The following is a 22,596-nucleotide window of genomic DNA, read 5'->3' on the forward strand; positions in this document are numbered from 1 at the left end:
CTTAAAACTCATCTTTTTAGGACTGTTTTTAATTTGTGACATCTCTTTTATTCTTACTGTGTTTTTTTATTGTAATTTTTTTATTATTGTTTACTGTGCTTTGTTGTTTTTACTTTCTTGTAAGCGCTTTGGGTTTTAGAAAAGCGCATCATAAATAAAATATATTATTATTTTTATTATTATTATTTTTATCCAAGGTTATCGTACCATCAGAATCTTATTCCAGCCTATACCTACTCTCAAGGCATATTAGGTGTATATGTAATTAAATTCATCTCAAGTTTATTTGTATAATGCTTTCTTTTCACAATGAATATTATTCCCAAGCAGCTTTAAAAAAAAAAAAAAAAAGGAGTATGTTCTTACATTACAGTCAAAACCAGAAAAACTAAGCAGTTGTGTATATGTGGAGAGTATATATACACAGCTTACCTGCAGTTATACAGTATATAGTTCCCTGTTCAGAAAGGTGATGTTTATTTGTATCATTATATTTCAATAAATATAATGCGTTTGAGTATTGTTTAAGATTTTGTGCTGTCCTCAAAGTCCTTACAGTGTTGGTATATGCCTTATTGTTAGGGCCAGACAGAATCTGCAGGCTTTTTTAGCTATTTGTGAGCAAAAATTTGATTAAAAAAATTATTTTGTAGGTATATAGAGAGCTGGGTTCCTCACAATTTCTCCTTCATGTTGATTAAAGTAACCCAATAGTTTTTTGTGTATAACTATATATAACTTTTACCTTTTATTTAAGGATAAATGCAAATCCAATAAGATGCACGTGTTTGATAAAGATCCTGTGAGGACCTAATTATTGCATAAGAGTTATATAAAAATTATCCTCATGTATAAACATCTTTAGTTTGTGTTTATGGATGTATTAATGAAAGCAGATGGAGATGTGCATTAGCATACATTATAATAACATGCATTAGTGTGCCTGCATACTTTTATAGCAGCTTTGCATGTATTTTTCCTATTAATTTTCTCATAAAGATTAAAAAAAAGGCTTCATTAAAGCACCACAAGCCATGAACCAAAGCAAGCAGATATTAGGAGAATCACAACATTACACACTTTGAGTCAAAGCAAAGTAGAAGAAAAAACTAGACAAAACAGACAATAAACTATGAATTATTCATTGTGGTTCATTATTTAAAGCACATTATTAACTTGAGAGTAAGTTAATCAGTCAAGACTCACAAGTGCTTTTCTTGAACACATTGGCGCTCATGAACCTGAAAAAGCGGTCAGCGTAGAAGTTCGGCCGGTGGACAGAAACAGTGTCCTGATGGATGGAAAAAACACAGCATTAGTACATGATAATCCGCTTAGCCTTTGAAAAATTACAAAACATTTTCCCAAAATATGTGTCAAAATAAGATTCGTCACCTAAAATCATTTCCATTCTGATTGGCTGTAGGTAATCGCCAATGCTATTTTCAATCTGTGTGATTGTTACTCGCTTGAACCAGCACCGATTTGCCTGTGACTTCAGGCATTTGTCTGCGATTTCTCAAAACCTGTCAGCGAGTTCAAATCAGGGCTAAAATCACGCCGTTTGCATTAAACAATGTCCCCATAATTCACCCTATTAGTTCACAACATTTGCAAGTATTTGAGAAGAAAAAGAAGAGAATGGAAATAAAAGAGAGAGAAACAGAAGTTGTACACTGAATGGAAAGAGATGCTCTTTCAGACTCTCAGTATCTACAGTGAACACTTCAGATCCACAGCGAAACCAAACACAGGAGATCCTTATCAAACGCCTGATCCACTGTCACTGAGCATCTGCAGCACGCACACACATAGACACACACGCACGCACGCATGCACACACACAGACACGCACGCGCACACGCACACACACACACACACACAGACAGACAGACAGACAGACAGACAGACAGACATGCACGCACGCACGCACGCACGCACGCACACACCTCATGCATTAACAAAACAGGCCACAGGGTGAAATGACCACATTCAATACTCTCCTCCACAGATGAAGTCAACTGAGCGTCTTCAGTTTGTGTTTATGGATGTATTAATGCATTAGCTCAGAGATGAGCATTAGCACACATTATAATAATGTGCACTAGTGTGTGCCTGCATACTTTTATAGCAGCTTTGCATGTATTTTTCCTAATAATTTTCTCATAAAGATTAAAAAAGGCTTCATTAAAGCACTACAAGCCATGAACCAAAGCAAGCAGATATGAGGAGAATCACAACATTACACACTGAGTCAAAGCAAAGTAGAAGAAGAAAATCAGACAGAAAGAAAATAAACTACACTCTCAGAAAAAAAGGTACACGGTGATACAAATAATGTTCCCTAAGGAAGAGTTTTGTACCTTAGTAAAAGTTTCTGTACCTTTTATAGTACAGAAAAGACCTCTTATGATACTGTTCTGTACCTTTAACACAACTGAAATGAAGATAAACAATTGTTCTTATAAAAAAGGTACATAAGTATTGGACAACTCTTTCTGTATTACAGTATCTCTGAAAACAAATACTACTGGAAAGACAAAGTGATTTATGAATCATTTCTATATTAAAACATGAATCTTCATTTAAAAGCTTGTTAAAGAAGCTCATAAACATTCATTATTAAGTTCTATAATACAAAACAACTGCTAAAACTAAACTATACAGTAGGTATTGTAAACCAAACACATTTTATTATTGATTTCTGCACCTTTTGGCGTTTGATTTCCACTATGAGCTCGAGCTGACCAAAGTTCTGCATATGCAAAGTGTTCATGCAGACATTTACTATTGTAAAACTAGACATTGTGCATATCTCCTTACAAAACTCTTGCAGAATTCTACTTCTGTTTTATAATGAAATAAATAAAATGAACTTTTCAGTGATTAAAGGTGTTGTGTGGAAACTGGAGAAACAAATGTTTAATATTGTAGATGAGGGAACGTGTTTCTGTATAGTGTTGTGAAATGTTTAGCAACAAATAGATCTTTTGATTTATGCTAAAGTATTTTTATGCTAAACTTTTTTTAAAAACGTTGTTTAATAAATATATTTGATGATTTATATTTACTGAAATTAATAAATTGACTCATTTTGGATTTACAGGAGCAACCCTAACCCTTTAAATAGTTCTTGAAGGAACACATTTGACACTGTTGAGATATAAAAGTGTCTGGTCACTGTAGTGGTCCCTTCATGGATCAGATTTGTATCTTTGATGAAGGCACACTATTGTATCTGCAGGTTTTAAAAACAAAGGTCTATTTCTGTTTCTCATGGTACAAATCATGTCCTGAAAGAACAAACTGCAATGGTTCAAATCTGTTTCTTTGCCTTAAGGTTAATATCTGTTTAATAAAAAGGTACTGCCCCAGTGACAAGGGTTTGTACCTTCTTTGGTACAACATTGTACTATTTTTGTGAGTGTGTGAACTTAGGGACTAGAATCTAGAACTGAAAGTTTATTGAAACGTTATGGGAATGTTTTTTATGAACGTGAGAAGACTTGATTACGTCATTTGCTGTGCTTTATGGCAGTGGGCAGAGCTAAATGATTCATTCATTCATTCAGTTTTCTTCGGCATAGTCTCTTTATTCATCAGAGGTTGCCACAACGGAATGAACCACCAACTTATCCAGCATATATTTTACGCAAACACCCATACACACACGCACTCATACACTACAGCCAATTTAGTTTACCTAATTCACCTATAGCGCATGTGTTTGGACTGTTGGGGAAACCCAACACGGGCAGAACATGTAAACTCCACACAGAAATGCCAACAATAATTTAAAATAATATAATTTTATAACTAAAATTTCCCTGCTTAATTAACTTATTTAATTAGGCAGAGACTAACTTATTTTAAATAACTAATAAGTTAAATATTAATTTAATACCATAAATAGTTTTTTTCCCCATATTAAGCAATTAAATATTATTTTAAAGATTAATCTGATATACTGTGGGCCTGTTGTTTTAGTAGATTAGCTAGTAACTTTTATGTTATTTTAAAAATGTTATTTTACCTGTAATGTGTTCCCAAAAAAATAATAAAATGAAGTACAATGATGCTTCAAGGAAGTAGGCGGAGCTACGTCTACATTGGTCTGATTGGTAGATTTTTTTGCACAGCATCATGGGTAATGTAGTTTTTACCACACATTCAACTGTTAAACATTATTATTTTAAAGATTATGTTGATAACCTGTGGGCCTGTTGTGTTATTAGCTCACATCATGTCTGTTTTTAAAGGTTTATGAGCGATTGTAAAAATAAAACTTGCTGTCTGAAGTGAAAATAATGCTGCAATAATTGCGTATGATATACAGGAATAATGCTGTATTTGAGTGCGTTTCTCACCCCATCGTGGACCAGAGCTTTCCACGTGTGCTCCAGCTTCTTTATGAGTCTGCAAAAACAAGACACACACACATCAGCTTACCGATTCACAGAAACACACACTACTGAGAGAGATCTGGCTTTATTTCCTGACTTAATGCAGTCTTCCAGAAATATTACATAAGAGCATATAAAATAAGCGCAGCGCTGGTGAAGATTATAAAGCTGAGTGTGTGTCATCACAGACGCTTCATATGAAAGCCATTAACATGAGTCAGCACAAGCTTAAAAAACATTAAAAAACTGATATGCTAAATATCTTATAGGCAACAAATGCATATAAACAAACATCCCATTGAGTTAAAACACAAACAAATAGAAACATTTTTTCTATTAAACCAACACATGAATAAAATAACCAGGCAGATTTGATAAATTCAGTCTTAAAAGTTTAAAAATGTCCTATTTTTTAATGTATAGCTTATTAATGATTTTAAACAGCAGCTAATATTTCTATAACACAAAACTCTGAATTAAACCTAATTTTATTCAGAAATTTGAGAGATACTAAGAGCCAATAAATGAATAATAAATGAATGAATGAATAATAATTATAAATATTGTTCAGTATAATGTTGAGTGTGTCACCTGTAGGACTGCAGGATGTCTATGATGCCGATGAAGAGCAGCAGTCGCTCTCCTTTCCCACTGACCGCAGGAATGCCACCCATTCTACACGCACACACGCACACGCACACACACACGCACACACACACGCACGCACGCACACACACACACACACGCGCACACACACGCGCACACGCACACACACGCGCGCACACACACACACACACGCGCACACACACACGCACACACACGCACACACACGCGCACACACGCGCACACACACACATGCGCACACACAGAAAGAGAGAGAAAATTAAGTGTTATTTGACTATATCCACTGCTGATCTCCCATGAAAATAATATAAACCAGTGGTTCTCAAGCTTTTTTCATCAAGTACCACCTCAGAAACCTCAGGTCTCTCAGGTACCACCATAATGTCGAGGCAGATTAATATTTATTGTCAGCCACTTTAAACGTTATAAATAATTTGAACATTAACAATGTACTGTGCATATAGGCAAAAATTTAATAAATAAATCAAATAAAAAGTCTACGTTTAAAATGTGCTTTTAAAAGTTAATTAAAAATGGTAGTCTACTGTTCTTAAAGTAAAAAGAAAACTGCCGTACTTAAATGTAAAGTATTAACAAATAGTAACCTATTCATCAAAACCTGGAAATGTTGCTTGGACCTCATAAATATAGGCTATATGTCATCATATTAGTTTATAAACCATTTTTGATAAATTTGGAGATATGTTGCATGTACACATGACATATTTCTATATCTTTGAAATCTAAGCATTAATCAGAATCAGAATCAGCTTTATTGCCAAGTGTGCTTCACACACACAAGGAATTTGTTTTGGCTACAGAAGCTTCCAGTGTACATAAAGTGACAACACAAAATAAATATGGAAATAAATATGAAAAAATAAAAAATAAATAAATAAAAGGGATAAACATTAAACAGATGCAGCTAGTCAAGAAACCTGGATGTTGAGTTGTATGTACAGATTGTTATAAATATACAGGTTATAAGGTGCTGTGTACAAATGCGAACGGAGAAGGTATTGCATTGTATATTGATATAAGGTGCTGTGTACAAGTGCGTATGAGAAAGTATTGCACATATTTATTGCACAGTAGGGCAATATTTAACTGTTCATAAGGTAAATCGCCTGAGGAAAGAAACTTTTCCTGTGTCTGGCTGTTTTTGTGCTTGGTGCTCTGAAGCGCCGACCAGACGGTAACAGTTCAGGTAGTGTGCTGGGTGTGAGGAGTCCAGAGTGATTTTGCAAGCCCTTTTACTCACTCTGGAAGAGTACAGTTCTTGAAGTGTAGGAAGGGTAGTGCCAGTGATTCGTTCAGCAGTCCGGACTATTCGCTGTAGTCTACGGAGGTCGGTTTTGGCAGCTGAACCGAACCAGACAGTAACTTGTAAATACAAGTAACTTGTATAAATGATTTGGAATTAAATCTTTAAATTAGAAATTAGATCTGCTTACTGCTCGTCCTTTACAGTGAGTGATTATGTGTAAAAAACACTCCTTGACCAATTCATACGTGATTTGTCCATTCATATGTGCAGAATTTCCGTGAGTTGAGATCTCAGATTTGATATCTGAGTTCAGTGAGTGAAAAACAATAAAAATAGTGAGATGAGCAATAATATGAAATGAAAAAAAATATATATAAATGATACATATATGACTCGCAGCAAATTAAACAAAAAGTTCAAAACATAAAAAAACAATGCAGGATGCAGGACGTAAACTCAAAATTCTTATTGCTGAAATGTGTGATCAATGAGCAATGTGCTCAAATTTAGCCATGAAACCTCCAACACTCAATTAGCCTGTTTCAGTTTCATTGTACAACCCGTGTATATGTACAGCAGAGAAAATAATGATTGAACAAGTCACCATTTTTCTCAGAAAACATATTTCTAAAGGTGTTGTTGTCCCCGGATGTTGGTAACAACCAAAGAAATACATATTTGCAAAGAAAACAAATCAAATTAGTTTACAAATGAAGTTATCCGCTATAAAATTAAATGACACAGATAAAAAGTATTGAACACATGAAGAAAGGGAGGTGTAGAAAGACAATGAAAGCCCAGACAGCAGCTGAAATCTCTCAGTAGTTCTTCAGCACTCCTCTGCCTTTCCTCGGTATAAATGAATATCAGCTGCTTCAGTCCAACATCTGCATTAGCAGGAGGATGAAGATGAAACCAGGGTGGACATTTCAGCAAGATGTTTTCAGAGAAAGAAAATCAAGCTGTAGAATGGCCCAGCCAGTCACCTGCCTTGAATCCAATATTATTTACAAAATAAAGCTCAGATTTTATAGACGAGACCCACAGAACAATCAAGATATTTACACTCTTTTGAAGTCTGTGAGAAACTCACACCTGAGCAATGCATGTGCCTTTATTCACCATATGAGAGACGTCTTTAAGCTGCAGCACCAAAAAAGCCTTTTATACAAAGTGTTAAATACATTTCAATGGTTCTGCGCTTTCTCATTGTGTCATTTCTGTTTCAATCCCATGTCAACAGCTGCTTTAGAAACAGTATTCACAGGAAAAGAAAATGACGTGACCAATACTTATTTTCCCTGCTGTATGTATAATGTTAGATGTGTCGTACGTGTCGTCAGTGTCGATGGAGTCTCCACACGCCGCTCCGCCCTGAATGGACTCCATGGCGGTGGAGTAAAGCGCTCTCTGAGCCGCCGGCCGCTTCTCATCACTGCCCTGAGATCCCTCCATCTGACGCTCCCGCTCCGCCTGCTCCACATTATGAACACCCAGCAGCAGACTGTAGTCCATGATCTTAAAGCTCTCCAGCACCTGAACACACACACAACACAACAGCAACGATCAGAGCGGGATAATTCAGAACATAGTGCGGCAATGATACAGTATAATGTTATTTACTCCTAAATAAATGATTGGAATAAGTAAATGTGTTATTATAGCTCATAATATTCAAAACTAGCTTTCAGTTTTCAAATCATGGCAGAAGCATGCCTTAAAGCATCACGAAACATCAAAACTCATTATTTGAGATGTTGACAGTCATATATGTGTCCCACACTGCTAAAAACACTATTAGGACACACATATTTCACCAAAAATTGAGTTATTTTGTGTTATTTTGAGCAAATTCGTTCTTCCGGTAGGCATGTGCCGGTATCACATTTTCATGCTGCGATTAATTGATTGAGCTTTTATCCCGGTATACGGTATTATTACGATATTGTAATTTTACTAGAGAAACAGGTAAAAAAAACACAAAAAACTTCAGTTTCGTCAACTTAGTAACTTTAATAACTTTTTAATTAACTAAAAGTACTTCAAACATTTAAATACAAATAAATATAAATAAAACAATACACAATATAAAAGTAAACTTGAGCAATTATATCAAAGTGAATGTGCAAAGGGAAACAGTCTTCGATCAGCAATCCCTCTGCATTTTTTTGGAACCCAAAATATTTCCAAACCTCTGACTTTACCCTTTTTGAAGGGGGATAAATTGTCGGCAGCGTTCCTCTTTCCGCCATGCTTCTTCTTCGTGTGAGGATTAGAGAGCGGTGGCAGCGGCGGCGCGCACTGCGTGCACACAATGCTTCTACATGCGGGGATTGTTTACATCAGAGTGCGCATCAGTTCTGCGCAGCATATACGCAGTGTTTCTTCAAGCGGTTGATGGAAAATAAGCTAAGGCGCGTTCTAAGAATATAAATTCTGATCTATTATTTTTCACGGTATTTTGAAGTGCCCGCGATAACAATATCGTGCATATTCATTACCGTGATTTATCGCAATACCGAATACCGGCACAAGCCTATCTTCCAGTTTGAAAAGCAATTTAGAAGCTACATCACAGGGATGAGATACTTGTTCCAGCGTGTATTCAACTGCTGGACGCGTAGTAGGAGGTGAGCTTCCCTCCCTCCAAGACATCTACACCAGGCGGTGCATGAGGAAAGCCAAGATAATCATCAGCGACTCCAGCCACACAAGTCATAGACTTTTCTCTCTGCTACCCTCAGGCAGACAGCTCCGCAGCATCCGGTCACGCACCAGCCGACTGAAGGAAAGTTTCTTCCCTCAGACTATCAGGCTGATGAACACTTAACACACCCCATACAGACTCTTCCACACCCCTCACTGCACACCATCAATATGTAGCATGCACTGCACTTTAACTAATCCATACTTAAAACAATACTGCCTACAACTATGTGTACACCTATTCACTGTACATATCGCTGTCAATTTTACATTGTCCTGTTTTTGTTTTTTTGCATGACGTATTTTGCACTGTCTGTATTTTGCACTGTCATTATATTAGCACTGTCTGGAGCCAGCACCTAAGCTTTTCACTCATCATAGCACACGTGCTGCTGATGATGTGACAATAAAAGTGATTTGATTTGATTTGATTTAGACTGGATGTCTGTACCGGCGGGTAAAACATGATGTCTTGGAGCTTTCAGCATCAATTCAAAAGAAACTTGGTTCGAAGCTGTCAGCGCGGTCTATTGTGTATGAGTAGACTTTATTAACATGCATTACATCGCTTCGAACACTGTTTTTACCTGTTACAGAGAGACACGGTTACAGAGAGATGCCAACGGTAATTAAAACAAGTGAAAGAATTAGAATTGTTTGGAGACATGGGTCGTCAGTGTTGCGGTTATAAATGTGCTGTAACGAAGGTTTTGATTTCATTTCCTCACTATGAGAGCGCAGCTGGACTCACGCGTGGATTACAGTGGTCTGCTAACATGCGACAAAAATATGTTTGTAAAGCCGCCTTTTCACTGCACACGACATTTGGACACGACTGTGGGAATACGCCCCCTTGTGGCAGATGCACAGAATTTTCAGTTCTGACATGCACTATGGGAGAGAAGCTGTTCTCGCAGTATCCAAAATAGGAAAAAGGAGTGCAAAAGCAAGAGCCTTTACTCTCTGTGCGTTCACAATGGTTGAATGAATGAATACTAGAAACTCATAGACCGCTAAAAATATTGGAGGGAATGTGGAGACAACATAAAACCAGGGGCGACGCTAGACCCTATTAACTGGGGCGAGTGCCCCAGTATAAATCGCCAGTGCCGCAGTAAATGCGTTGAGATCCGACTTACTTTATATGCAAGTGTCTTTATTAAGAGTGGTAATCCCAGAATAAAGACATTATTCTCTATGTGCAACCAAACCAACTCTGATGAAAGCAATGCAGTTTAATCAAAGAACGAACAGCATGTGCGCAGAAAAAAAAACATACCTGCGCCGCTGCGCGCATTACGCATACCGCTTCTGCTTGGCGCTGACGCACCGCTCTGCTCCCAGTCTGGTTGTGAATATGCACGCCGAAAAAATAGCCGCGCTGCTCATGCATTGTAAAACAGGCACGCAGTGAGATTTGCAAGTCGACAAAACAAAGTTTAAATAATATGATGGTGATCTTATTTATACTGCATGGCTTCTGATAGGTTTTCTTTTTGTAAGAAGCAGAATGGAGGGATGAAGTCAGGGAGGTTAGACTTAATAAACCTAATTCTCGGCCTTGAGTTGGGTCTAAGACAACACACAACAGACATTAAACATCTTTTTTTGTATTCTGTTGAATTGTCTATAGAATTTCATTCTTATAAAATTAATTTATGCAAAAGATTTCTTAAATTATCTTAGCATCACTCCAGTTGTGTCTTTAGATTGTTTTCCAGTTACAATTAGGATTAATTTCTGTTATGTATTTAGAATAATAATTGGATAACAACAATAGTACTGCTATACATGTAATTATTTATTTATTTATTTTGGAGGGGGTGCTGTGCCCCAGTGGAGCTTTATGTCTAGCAACGCCCCTGCATAAAACATTATATTTGTATTACTTTATTACTTACATTTGTGAATAGAAATGTTAGTTTTTTTTAAATAGAGTTTTTCTGATTCAAAAAATAACCAAATAAACTCCGATTTCTCATCTCACGCACACGGACCTGCTTGGACAAGACTGGAATACATCACATCCGGTCGGCCAGTCGCATCCGGTGTAGTCGCAGGAGTTCAAATATTTCAAAGGATCCGCAGCTCAATTCGAATCCGAATTTTCCGCATACGTAAATGATCGAAACTCCACACAGCTCCCAGACTACTCTCCATTGAAAATGAATGACTTCCGGTTTGTAGCTTGCTGTTTGTCGTGTGCAGTGGAAAGGCGGCTTAAGGAACTTTTTACCAGGGAGCTTTTCGCATCTGGAAATTATGAAATCTGGATTTGCCACTCGTCTCTTTTCAAAATACATGGCTCCAGTTGGTGTTGATTGTCCTGTCTCTACAGATTTGGTAAGTGTGTGATCAGTGTTCTTTGTTTATGTTTCTTCAGAGGCAAAGTTAGTGTCGTCAGCAGTACTCTTTCAGTTCTTTCAGTCAAAGACAGACCTTAGTCAAAATTATTCAGTTACTAAGTTTACAGTATGTTAATATCGCGACAATATTATGGACTGAAAGATCTGCTGTAAATGCTGCTCTCCAAATCTAAACACGTTAACACCTTAATCAGATTCTCACCGGCGTGTAGGATTTTCGCCGTATTTTGTGACAGGATAGTCTATACACACACGTTACCAAGAAATGCAGAGGTTTTTCTCTCATTTAGTGTGTGGTATCAAACATTAAAACTACACTCTTCCAGCAGTTCCTCGCATCCAATAACTGGTTTGTCACGGGGGGCATGCATGAAATGTTCCTGAATGAAAGTGAAAGTGCCAAACTGCTGTTAAAGTCGACAAAACAATAATTTGGAAAAATTGATTACGGATATCCATGTAAACAGTCACTGTCTTTCTCCCCTGTGTATGTGTGTTTGTTTTGCCTCTGTGTAAATCATCATGTGCACGTACTGAAACTCCCCTTTTCATCAGAATCAGAAAGAGCTTTATTGCCAGGTATGTTCACACATATGAGGAATTTGTTTTGGTGACAGAGCTTCTACAGTGCAACAGGATTACAGAGACAGGACAAAAACAGAGAATAAATATATTAAAAAAAAATAGAAGTAAGTAGTGAGTGCAAATATACAGATTGACAAGTGTATGTACAGCTATATTACTATATACAACGTTATATGTGCAGCTGTTATGTGCAAATGTAAAGTGTGTTGTTAAATAAGTGTATATGTGTATAAAAGTGTATAGCGAGTAGTGATGTTGGTTCCACAATTATTATCATCAAGTGTTCATGAGATGGATTGCCTGAGGGAAGAAACTGTTTCTGTGTCGGGCTGTTCTGGTGCGCAGTGCTCTGTAGCGTCGACCAGAAGGTAAAAATTCAAAGAGGCAGTGTGCTGGGTGTGAGGGATCCAGAGTGATTTTGGCAGCCCGTCTGCTCGCTCTGGATAAGTACAGTTCTTGGAGAGTAGGAACAGTTGTACCAGTGATTTGCTCAGCAGTCCGAACTATTCGACGTAGTCTTTGGAGACCGTATTTAGTAGCTGAGCTAAACCAGACAGTTATTGATGTGCAGATGACTGATTCAATGATGGAGGTGTAGAACTGTTTCAGCAGCTCCTTTGGGAGGTTAAACTTCCTCAGCTGACGAAGAAAGTACAGCCTCTGTTGAGCTTTTTTGACAATGGAGTCAATGTGAGTGTCCCACTTCAGGTCCTGAGAGATGGTGGTGCCCAGGAACCTGAATGACTCCGCTGCTGCCACAATGCTGTCCATGATGCTCAGTGGGGGGAGAGCAGGGGGGTTTCCCCTGAAGTCCACTATCATCTCCACTGTTTTGAGCGTGTTGAGCTCCAGGTTGTTGTGACTACACCAGACAGCCAACTCCTAAACCTCCTGTCTGTAAGCAGACTCGTCACCGTCCTGAATGAGGCAGATAAGTGTGGTGTCGTCTGCAAACTTCAAGAGTTTGCAAACCCTTTTCATGCAAACCCTTCCCTCTTTCACCACTCGACCCTCCCACCTAAACAAAACTGGACTCGACCACTTTCCTGACGTTTTAAAACTAGAGGTGTGAAAACACCCTGCTGAGACAGGGGAGGTTTCATGGCCCTTTAAAAACTCTTGACTCTTGCTCGAATATAATCCTAACATATGTATGCAATGTGACTACTGCAGATGCACACGGTGCGTTATCGATGCTGAAACCATATATTGTGCAGACCTAAACTAAATAATAATAAAAAAGGTCATACTGTGGTATAATCTTCCGGCTATCATAAATCAGTGTAGTGCCCAGAGACTCACCAGACAGTCCCTCTGCAGGGTTTTAAGCAGGGCGTTGTAGGTGTCCACGTCCAGCAGGAGCCCGTCCTGAACGTCCTGCATGAAGTCCAGGTCTTTGTATGTGGGCCTGTTCTTCTCTCGCTCCTTCTTAGAGGCTCTGCGCTTGTACGTGGAGCCCTTCAGGTCAAACTTGAGGTGCATGCGGAAAACACGCGGCAGCACGTTATTCATCACCACGATGCGGATGTTCTTCCCGCCAGACTGAACGCAGTACAGGCCGAAGAACTTGGGCAGCAGTGTCCGTGGATTCTGGTTCAGATTCTGAGAGACCACAACAACACAGAGAATCAAATCAAGAGGGAATTCACAGCAGTTACACAGGGATTTTAAGATTTTAAAGTCCGCACGAACCCGAAGCTGCAACCGTTTTTTTCTGTATTGTGATGCAGTTCCTAGAGAAACTAAATATGAAATAAGAAAACAGTGGGCGTGGCTTGTTTTTTCAACTGCGAGCTGATTGGATGTAGTTAAGTAGGCATTTCATTCAGAAAGATGGGGAAAAGGGTTGGGGAGAGTCTAGAGCCCTGCACGGGCCTTAAATCTAAGCCCTAGGCCGGCCCTGGCCCGACACGCACAGGCTTTAGCCCTGCCCTTGTCCAAAAGCTTATCAAAATTTTTGGCCCGAGTCAGACCCGAAGCCGTTTTTTTTCTTTTTTTCCAAACAGCTTCTACAGTTACAGCCATTAAAATAGACCAGATTTGTTTTTAATAGAAAGTTTAAGTTTTTTTTGTTTCATTTTTTTACCAGAATAATTATGAGAAATATTATAGTTTTTTTGTTTGTCTTTTTAAATCTAAGTTTAAGTTTTTTTTTTTTTAAGTGACATCGATATCCAAGGCGACACGGTGGCGCAGTGGGTAGCACGTTCGCCTCAAAGCAAGAAGGTCGCTGGTTCGAGCCTTGACTGGGTCAGTTGGCATTTCTGTGTGCAGCTTGCATGCTCCTTGTGTTGGCGTGGGTTTCCTCTGGGGGCTCCGGTTTCCCCCACAGTCCAAAGACATGCGGTACTGGTGAATTGGGTATGTTAAAATTGACCGCAGTGTATGAGTGTGCGAATGAGTGTGTATGGGTGTTTCCCAGTGATGGATTGGGGGTGTAAGGGCATTAACGCTGCGTACAAACATGTGATGGATAAGTTTAGCGGTTAATTCCGCTGTGGCGACCCTAGATTAATAAAGGGACTAAGCCGAAAAGAAAACGAATGGATGAATGAATAGATTTCCAAGCAGTATGTAGTCCACAGTTAGTTTACTCAATTTAACTAAGTGGCGCATAACTGTGCATACCCATCATGGGAGTTAATGCGGATTAATGACGTTTATTTATTTATTTATTTATATATATATATATATATATATATATATATATATATATATATATATATATATATATATATATATATATATATATATATATATATATATATATATACATACACATATACACACACAACTATTGCTTCCCCACAGGGGGTGGAGACCACAGTCTCATCAGCACCTGAGCCAGAGGAGTTCTAGGTCCAGCCCGTGTCTCTTTCATTGGACAAATCAAATCCAGCTGCAGCTGCGCAGCCTCCTTGCATGGAACCACTACCATTAAAGGTGCTTTAAACAATTTTATCTGACAGACTGGCACAAATATGCAGACATCCTCATTCTCACAATGGGTTTTAGAGTTCTCTCACCCTTCCAAAAGAGATTTTTTTTTTTCATTAACAGGGAAAACAGCTTAATATAGGCTTCTCTGAAAGTGTGAATATTTCACTTTAATTTCACTTTAATGACAATCATGTTTGTTTTAACGCTGAAGCATATAGTGGACTTGTTTTGAAACACTTCACCTCAAATGTTATTTGTTCTTCTATTTTATTAAAGGGTGAGGGGAAGGGCTAAGGGGTAGAATTGCGATTGGGTCTAAATGTCACTTCAAGCTGAATACTAGTATCTTGAAGAATATCTAGTCAAATATTATGTGCTGTCATCATGACAAATATAAAAGAAATCGGTTATTAGAAATGAGTTTTTAGAAACTATTATGTTTAGAAACATGTTGGAAAAAAAACTTTAAACAGAAATTGGGGAAAAAATATACAGTAGGGCTATTAATTCAGACTTCAACTGTATATTACACACAAGCATTGATGAAGATGTAAAAGCAGCGCTGACGCACCATGTAATATCCAGGCAGCAGCTTCTGCAGAAACTCCGCCTCTTTATGCATGACGGTCTTCAGGATAAACTCATCATCTCGAGTCACGTAGAAGATGGAGCCACTGGCGCCTGGGTTCGAGAGCTCAATCAGGGGCTCATTACACAGAGAATACTGCAAACACACAGAGAGAAAGAGAGAGAGAGAGAGAGAAAACACAGAGAGACGTCAGCAGTGCTTAAAGGGGACCTATTTTAATAAGATGTTAAATAAGTCTCTGATGTCTCTAGAGTGTGTAAGTGTGAAGTTTCAGCTCGAAACACCACACAAATAATGTTTTATAACTCTCTGAAACTGACCCTTTTAGGCTTTGACCCTAATTGTGTCGTTTTGGTGACTGTCGCTTTAAATGCAAATGAGATTGAGCTCTTTTCAGAAGAGGGTGGAGCTACAAATGCCTGTGTGTCAGCATAGCAGCAGATTCATAAACAAGACTAACTTCCTATGTTAATGAGGGAGAGATGGTCACTAGTGGGCGGGGCCTGCCCCCTCTGATGACACGACAAAGAGAGAATGTCAATCAAAGTGTTTCTGCAGACTGTTTTTATCAAGTGTGATTATAACAAATAAAATGTATACATTTTTATACTCGCACACTGCTGCCACACAACTTTATTTGTTTTTAAACCCCTTATAAAAGTGATTTTAGCATAATAGGTCCACTTTTGTTTTCTGGAGTTTCAAATTTTTCATCATTGTTGCATGAATTATTAATATAATATTATAATTAATATATTATCAGTTCACTGAAAAACAACCGATGGCGCTAATAGCAAGAATTCTGAATTACACACGCTGTAGAGTCAATGATTTCAGAAATTTATTTCAATCCATAAAATGCCCCTTTTTACAGTTTTTACCCTAGTATGTGAAGTTTCAGCTCATAATATCAAATAATGTTTTATAACTCTCTGAAACTGACCTGTTTAGCAGTGCTTAATTTGTAAATGAATAATTCCCCGAACAAAACCAGGAAATAAAAGTCACCGTGACGGACGTCCACCAAAATATTTGAGTTTTCCCGGAACATGACGCCATTAAACGGTGATAGCGCAAAAACGAGCATCACATTTCTGAATGATCTTTAATTATTTTGTGCCATATAATGTTATAGGTCAGTCATGGATAATAAAAACATGTAGCTACAAACAGAAAACGCATCACTATTGTGTCAAGAGTACAAAATAATAATTAGTCATGTAATTGTTATTTTTTCACTTGACACAATAGTGAAGTGAACTGAATAATCAGTCAGTCTAGTCTTCAAGAAGAGCCCACAGTTAGCTCTTCTGTCATGTTTTCTCGCTGACTTCAGATCGCTTTGCTTCTACCTCCCGCTATCCTGACCCATTCACGTTTCATCTTCTCGAGATCTCTTTTGATCAGGCTCATTATCAAATTTACTCGTGGTTTTAAAAATGAAAATATGCTCGACTGCCTCTTTGCCATTTTGAAAAGTACAAATAATATTTAGGTAGGCCACTGTGCTATTATTTATTTTCGCTGCTCACTGCACAAGAAACGATCACCAACCAATGAGTGTTGAGGGCCGTCATGTGTGCGCACACACAATCCACACAGCCTTCGCTTGCACTCATTCTCTCTTTATCAAACACGCACAAGTTAATGTCAGATCCATTCAAATAAATACCGGAACGCAAAACACAAATATCTGACATTTTCTTGAACAGGATCCAGCAAGGTCTGGCTCAAATTAAGCACTGCCGTTCAGGATTTGTTCCTATTAGTGCTGTTTTGGTGACTGTTGCTTTAAATTCAAATGAGATTGAGCTTTTTTTCAAAAAAGGGCGGAGCTACAAATGCCTGTGTGTCACATTCAGGCACAGTGGTAGATTCAAAGCAGGACTAATGTTATCCGTGTGAAAAAGTGAAAATGAGTGTGCAGAAATGTCTTTGTCAGAAGGTAGTCTATAGCTATCTTGTAAAATATATCCAGTAGAAGGTTTTTTTTAACATGCATCCATACAGTCTTGTTTGGCACATCACATTTTTTGGCACATTAATTTTTTTTTATCAACAGATGATTTTTTTTTTTTCATTTGAGTCTTCAATTGTATATATAAAAACAAGTTTAAAAAAATAAAAGGTATGTAAATAATGACAGAATTTGAAAGATCACACACACGCACGCAGCAGTACCTGAAACAGAGGGTAATTACCACACTAAGGCATAGTTTACACTAATACATTTTAGTTTTAAAACAGTGTTTTAGAATGAAAACGATCCACGTCCACACTGGCGTTTCATCTAGCGTTCTGAACAACTCTCCGTCCACACTACACTGCTAAAAACGCATTACATGATCACACACACTCTGGCATGCACTGCAGCGATTAGAGCTGTGCACGTCAGACTGTTCATCAAGGATCTACCGCTGGATCTCATCTCATTATATTTGTTAAACGTGATATTTAATTTATCTTGTTGTCTACATCTAACAACATATTCCCCGAATTCCCTGGTCTTTTGGATCTATTGCTTGTTCTCAGGTAACGTGTTTCAACTGAGTGCAAAGATAAACTAATATATTGATTAATGTAACCACGTACACTGATTCTGCATATTGACTAATTGCTTGCATTTTTTTCCTATAATGTATAAACTTATTGTACGTTCTACTTTTATAATGGCCATTATTGATTATTAAAACTGATATTCAGAAAAAAAAGGCTATGTTTCGTATTTTCAATGAGAATGAAAGGAGCCAGTTGTGTTATAGGCTCCGCTTTGTTATAAATATGCATACAGTGAAGATGACAGTCATTTAAATATGCAGCTACACAATGCTTCGACATTTTTGGTGTCTGTTAAAGTATTATCAAAATGAAAACAGGCAGTTCCTTGTATCATCAGTTCATTTTATTGTTAAAAAAGTGACACAGTGTAGCCAGGGTGATGTGAATGAGGTTATAAAGTACACTGTTCCCTTTGAAGACTTGCCCGATGTGTCCTCGGGAGTTTGTTTTCCATATCAAACTTGCAAAGTCTGAACTTACAAGGGAGAGGATACAAGACTGAACTTTGTTTATGCTACATAATATTAAAGGAAAAAAAGCCCCAATCAGATCAGCCACACCTCCGCTTTCAGATGTCTCATTTCCCTCCATACACACTGACAAAGAGCAGCAGCATTTTAAAATGAAAATGGCCTCCTCAGCGTTTTCAAATAGCTCCGTTTTCGGTGTTTGAAGACTCCGAGGTAGTGTGGACGGATGGCGTAACCGTAGAAAAATGTATGCTTTTAAAAACAAAAAGGTATTAGTGTAAAATTTCCTTTTTAAGCACTTTAAATACGCACTGGTGTGTGTGTGTGTGTGTGTGTGCTCCAGATGCCCATATCATAATTACGCATTAACCTACCCATGACCCTCAGCTCTGCATGAACAACACTGACCGTCCCACTGACTGACCGACTGCATGTTCACTCATACAAAATCCAATCCAGTATGAACATCTCCAATATAAACAAAAGAATAATAAAATGAACAGCTACACACAATCAAGATAAAGTGTTCAATTAATCATGCTTTGGATTTTAGGTCATACTGTCCAGTGCTAGTAGATATTAATGTCCATGTGAGCTGATGTCTCACACACACATTCCCTCACGCACACACAGACACACAGTGCCTAAAACAGCAGTTATTTTCATATGCATACCACACTGAAAGCCCTTTTGAGTATGGACGTGTGCATCACTACAGGTTTATCTTCTTCAGATGTGAACGTTTCTCACCAGGTAGTCGTCCGGTCGAATCCCGAAGAGCTCTCTGAAGTAGCGAAAGGCCACGGGAGCGTAGGTTTTAAACCTGAAGTCTGGATAGTGATGCGCTGGGGTCAGATTACTGCCTTCACTGTCACACACACAGAAACACAAATTGTAATTAAATACAATTGTGTAGCTCCTGGTCAACAATGATCTGTTTGTAGCTGTATACTATTGTATTGAGTTTTGTTGAGTATTATTGTATTGCATTATTAAGTTTGCTGACATCTGTTCACTACTGAAACACCACAGAGTCTCGCTAGATCCTACTGTACGGACACACGTCAGTTATAAAATGCTTGCAGGACATTAATTTAGACAACTATGCAGATATATCAAAGTGTTCACACAAAGAGAGCACTCGTAGTTTGTGAATCAATGGGCTTGTGCGACTCATTACAGTACGAGTCGCAGACGCGAGGCACACGCGAGCTGGTTATTATAACTCTAATCATCGTTATCTTTACATTTGCATGCCGGTTTGCTTTACACAGCTGAGAATGTAGTCCTGGTTGGCGTCCAGTGGTTGGAAGTTATGTCTGTATTTAACAGTGAAGCTGTTTTTGCACCAAGCCCGAAGTAATCAATCACAGAAAACGGGAAATGCCATTACTTTGATTATTTTAACATGACATGTTTAACAATGAAATCAAATCATTCTAGTGCAATATTTAAGTTAATTTTAAGCTATCTCGTGAAGAATCCCTGAATTATACTACTAATGACCCCTGAATTATCACTAATCGCTAATTTCCAATGAGCAGATGCAGTGGCGGTTCTAGTTTAAATGGCACCCTGGGTGAACCACCCCATGGTTAATAGTAATGGTTACTCTCTATGTTAATAAATGCTTTATTAACTCAACTTCATTCAGTTTTGTGACCTAATCTAAAGTGAGTTACTATTTATGCTTTATAAATCCCTTATTCTGACCAGAACCAGGAAATCAGAGCACATCACACCTGTCCTCAGGTCTTTACACTGGCTCCCAGTTACATTCAGAATAGATGAGTATTATTACTGCTCTATAAATCACTGAATGGCCTCTATACATTACAGATATGCTCACTGAATACAAACCTAACAGATCACTCGGATCTTTAGGATCAAATAAACTAGAAATCCCAAGAGTTCAGTCAAAGCAGGGCGAATCGGCTTTCAGCTACTAACAGCGCCCCCTGCTGCTGGAATCAGCTTCCAGAAATGATCAGATGTGCTCCAACATTAGGCACGTTCAAATCAAGACTGAAAACACATCTGTTTAGCTGTGCCTTTACTGAATGAGCACTGTGCTACGTCCCACAGATCGCACTATTATGTTTTTCTCTTCTTTTTCATTCTTTTATAACACATTTGATCTATTTTTATGCTTATTTATTTTATTTTTTTAACCATTTTTGTTATTTGTTTTTATTTCTCTTATACTTGTTTCTTTTATTCCTGTTTATGTAAAGCACTTGAATTGCCACTGTGTATGAAATGTGCTATAGAAATAAACGTGCCTTGCCTATAAATGACAATTAAAGGCTTGGTATCAAATGAACAATAATGTTTGCGATCTTATCTAAAAAGTAAAATTACTGTGAGGTTGAAACATTGCTGAATAACAGGAGTGTCAAAATACAACATAAAGTTGAATAAAACAACAACAATATAATAATTTATCAATATAAAGGATGCAATGTTTAAACTGTGCAGTCATTTTATTTTAGATAAGATTGCAAAGATTTATTTTTCAATTGAAGTACAGTTTCATTTGTGCATCTTTAAAAGAATAGGAATTAATAATGTCGTTTATTTTATTTTTTTCTTGCTTAGAATTTAACTGAGCCTTTAATTATCATTTATAAAGGATTTATAAAGCCTAAATAGTCCTCACTTTAGATTAGGTCACAAAACTGCATGAAGCTCAGTTGTTAAAGCACTTATTAACATGCAAATTAACTATTAGTATATGCTTGAATAATAAGAATTATAAATGTTCATTTAAATCATTTATTAATCATTAACTAATTCTGAATGATCTTTAAAAAACAGCCAACTATGCTTAAATTACTGGTTTGTAAATAATGCAATACTTAATTTAGTAATGAAAAATAAATCATTAACATGCTATTAAGCACATTCTAAATGTGGTTGTAAGTCAGGAATAGAGCAAAACTGCTTAACTTTTATTATTGTACAGTTAACGCTTAACAGATAATGAATTCACTATTCGCTAATGCTTAATAAATGGTTCATAGTGTGTAGTTAGTAAAGTGTTACCGAACTATCTGTTGTCTTTGACCCGACTCATGCGCGAGAATTAACATTATGAAGTCTTAGCTCGCTGACTCTTTATCTCTCCTTTATAGCCATGCTTAGTAACATCATCATCGTCATATTACATAAGCTTTTTTTTATTTTTTATTTATTTATTTATTTTTTATAATTATTTTTTAGGGGTTTTCACCTTTATTTTGACAGGACAGTAGAGAGAATTGACAGGAAAGTGTGGGAGCAGAGAGAGGGGAAGTATCGGCATAGGACCCCAAGGCGGGAATCGAACTCGGGTCGCCGCGAACACCGGAGTGCATGTGTCGGTGCACTTTCCACTACGCCATAGGCACCGACATATAACATAAACTTTACATAAACTTTGCTAAACTTGCTGCACAAACCTCTGCACAAACTTCTGTTTCATGGCGCATATTTTATCGGCGTGCATGCAAACAATCGGGATTCACACAGGATCACATGTGATTTTCTGTGCGCATGTGTCAGTTTGCTTTCACCAGCGTTGTTTCGGTTGCACATAGAGAATAACAAACTTGCGTGCGCAAAAAATGCCAAATGTAAATGGCCCCTGAGGTCTTTATCTTGGGATTGCCACTCTAAATTAATACACTTGCATAAAGTAATCGTATCTCAATGCTTTTACCAGGGGACGTTTGGTTTTTTTTGTTGTTGTTGTTTTTTTTGCACCGTCTCCCTGTGCCGCCCCCAGCAAAATCCCCCCCTGGGCGATTGGCGATCGCCCATATTGCCCATGCCTAAATCCACCACTGAGCAGATGTGTTCCTCTCAAGCAGACCTGGGGAAGAAAATGCTCTCCACCACATAGAAGTCCTGCATGAGGACGTCCCGCTCGGGTTTGGAGCTCAGGTTGCCCACAGTGTAGCCGATGCCCAGCTGAATGGCTCCTTTCAGGGCGGACGAGGTCGTCTGAAGACACACACAAACTCAAATAAACCACTGGATAACAATAAGAACGCTGGTGGAGTCAGAATTATTAGCTCTCTTGAATTATTCGCCCCGTTTATTTTAC

The 22,596-nt window shown here is 37.9% G+C and overlaps 1 protein-coding gene across 1 annotated transcript in view; it reads right to left on the minus strand.

Moving 5' to 3' along the window:
• pip5k1cb (phosphatidylinositol-4-phosphate 5-kinase, type I, gamma b) overlaps positions 1-22,596 on the minus strand; it is a 113,128-nt gene that overhangs the window by 37,410 nt on the left and 53,122 nt on the right. Inside the window, exons 4-11 of the mRNA XM_056446150.1 lie at positions 22,363-22,493; positions 19,260-19,377; positions 15,463-15,615; positions 13,254-13,553; positions 7,628-7,830; positions 4,995-5,078; positions 4,368-4,416; positions 1,207-1,291 (exon numbers count right to left, since the gene is read on the minus strand). Coding sequence (XP_056302125.1) covers positions 1,207-1,291; positions 4,368-4,416; positions 4,995-5,078; positions 7,628-7,830; positions 13,254-13,553; positions 15,463-15,615; positions 19,260-19,377; positions 22,363-22,493 — 1,123 coding nt within the window. The remainder of the gene's footprint in view (positions 1-1,206; positions 1,292-4,367; positions 4,417-4,994; positions 5,079-7,627; positions 7,831-13,253; positions 13,554-15,462; positions 15,616-19,259; positions 19,378-22,362; positions 22,494-22,596) is intronic.

This window comes from Danio aesculapii, chromosome 2, assembly GCF_903798145.1.
Source record: "Danio aesculapii chromosome 2, fDanAes4.1, whole genome shotgun sequence".
NCBI classification, from domain to species: Eukaryota; Metazoa; Chordata; class Actinopteri; order Cypriniformes; family Danionidae; genus Danio; species Danio aesculapii.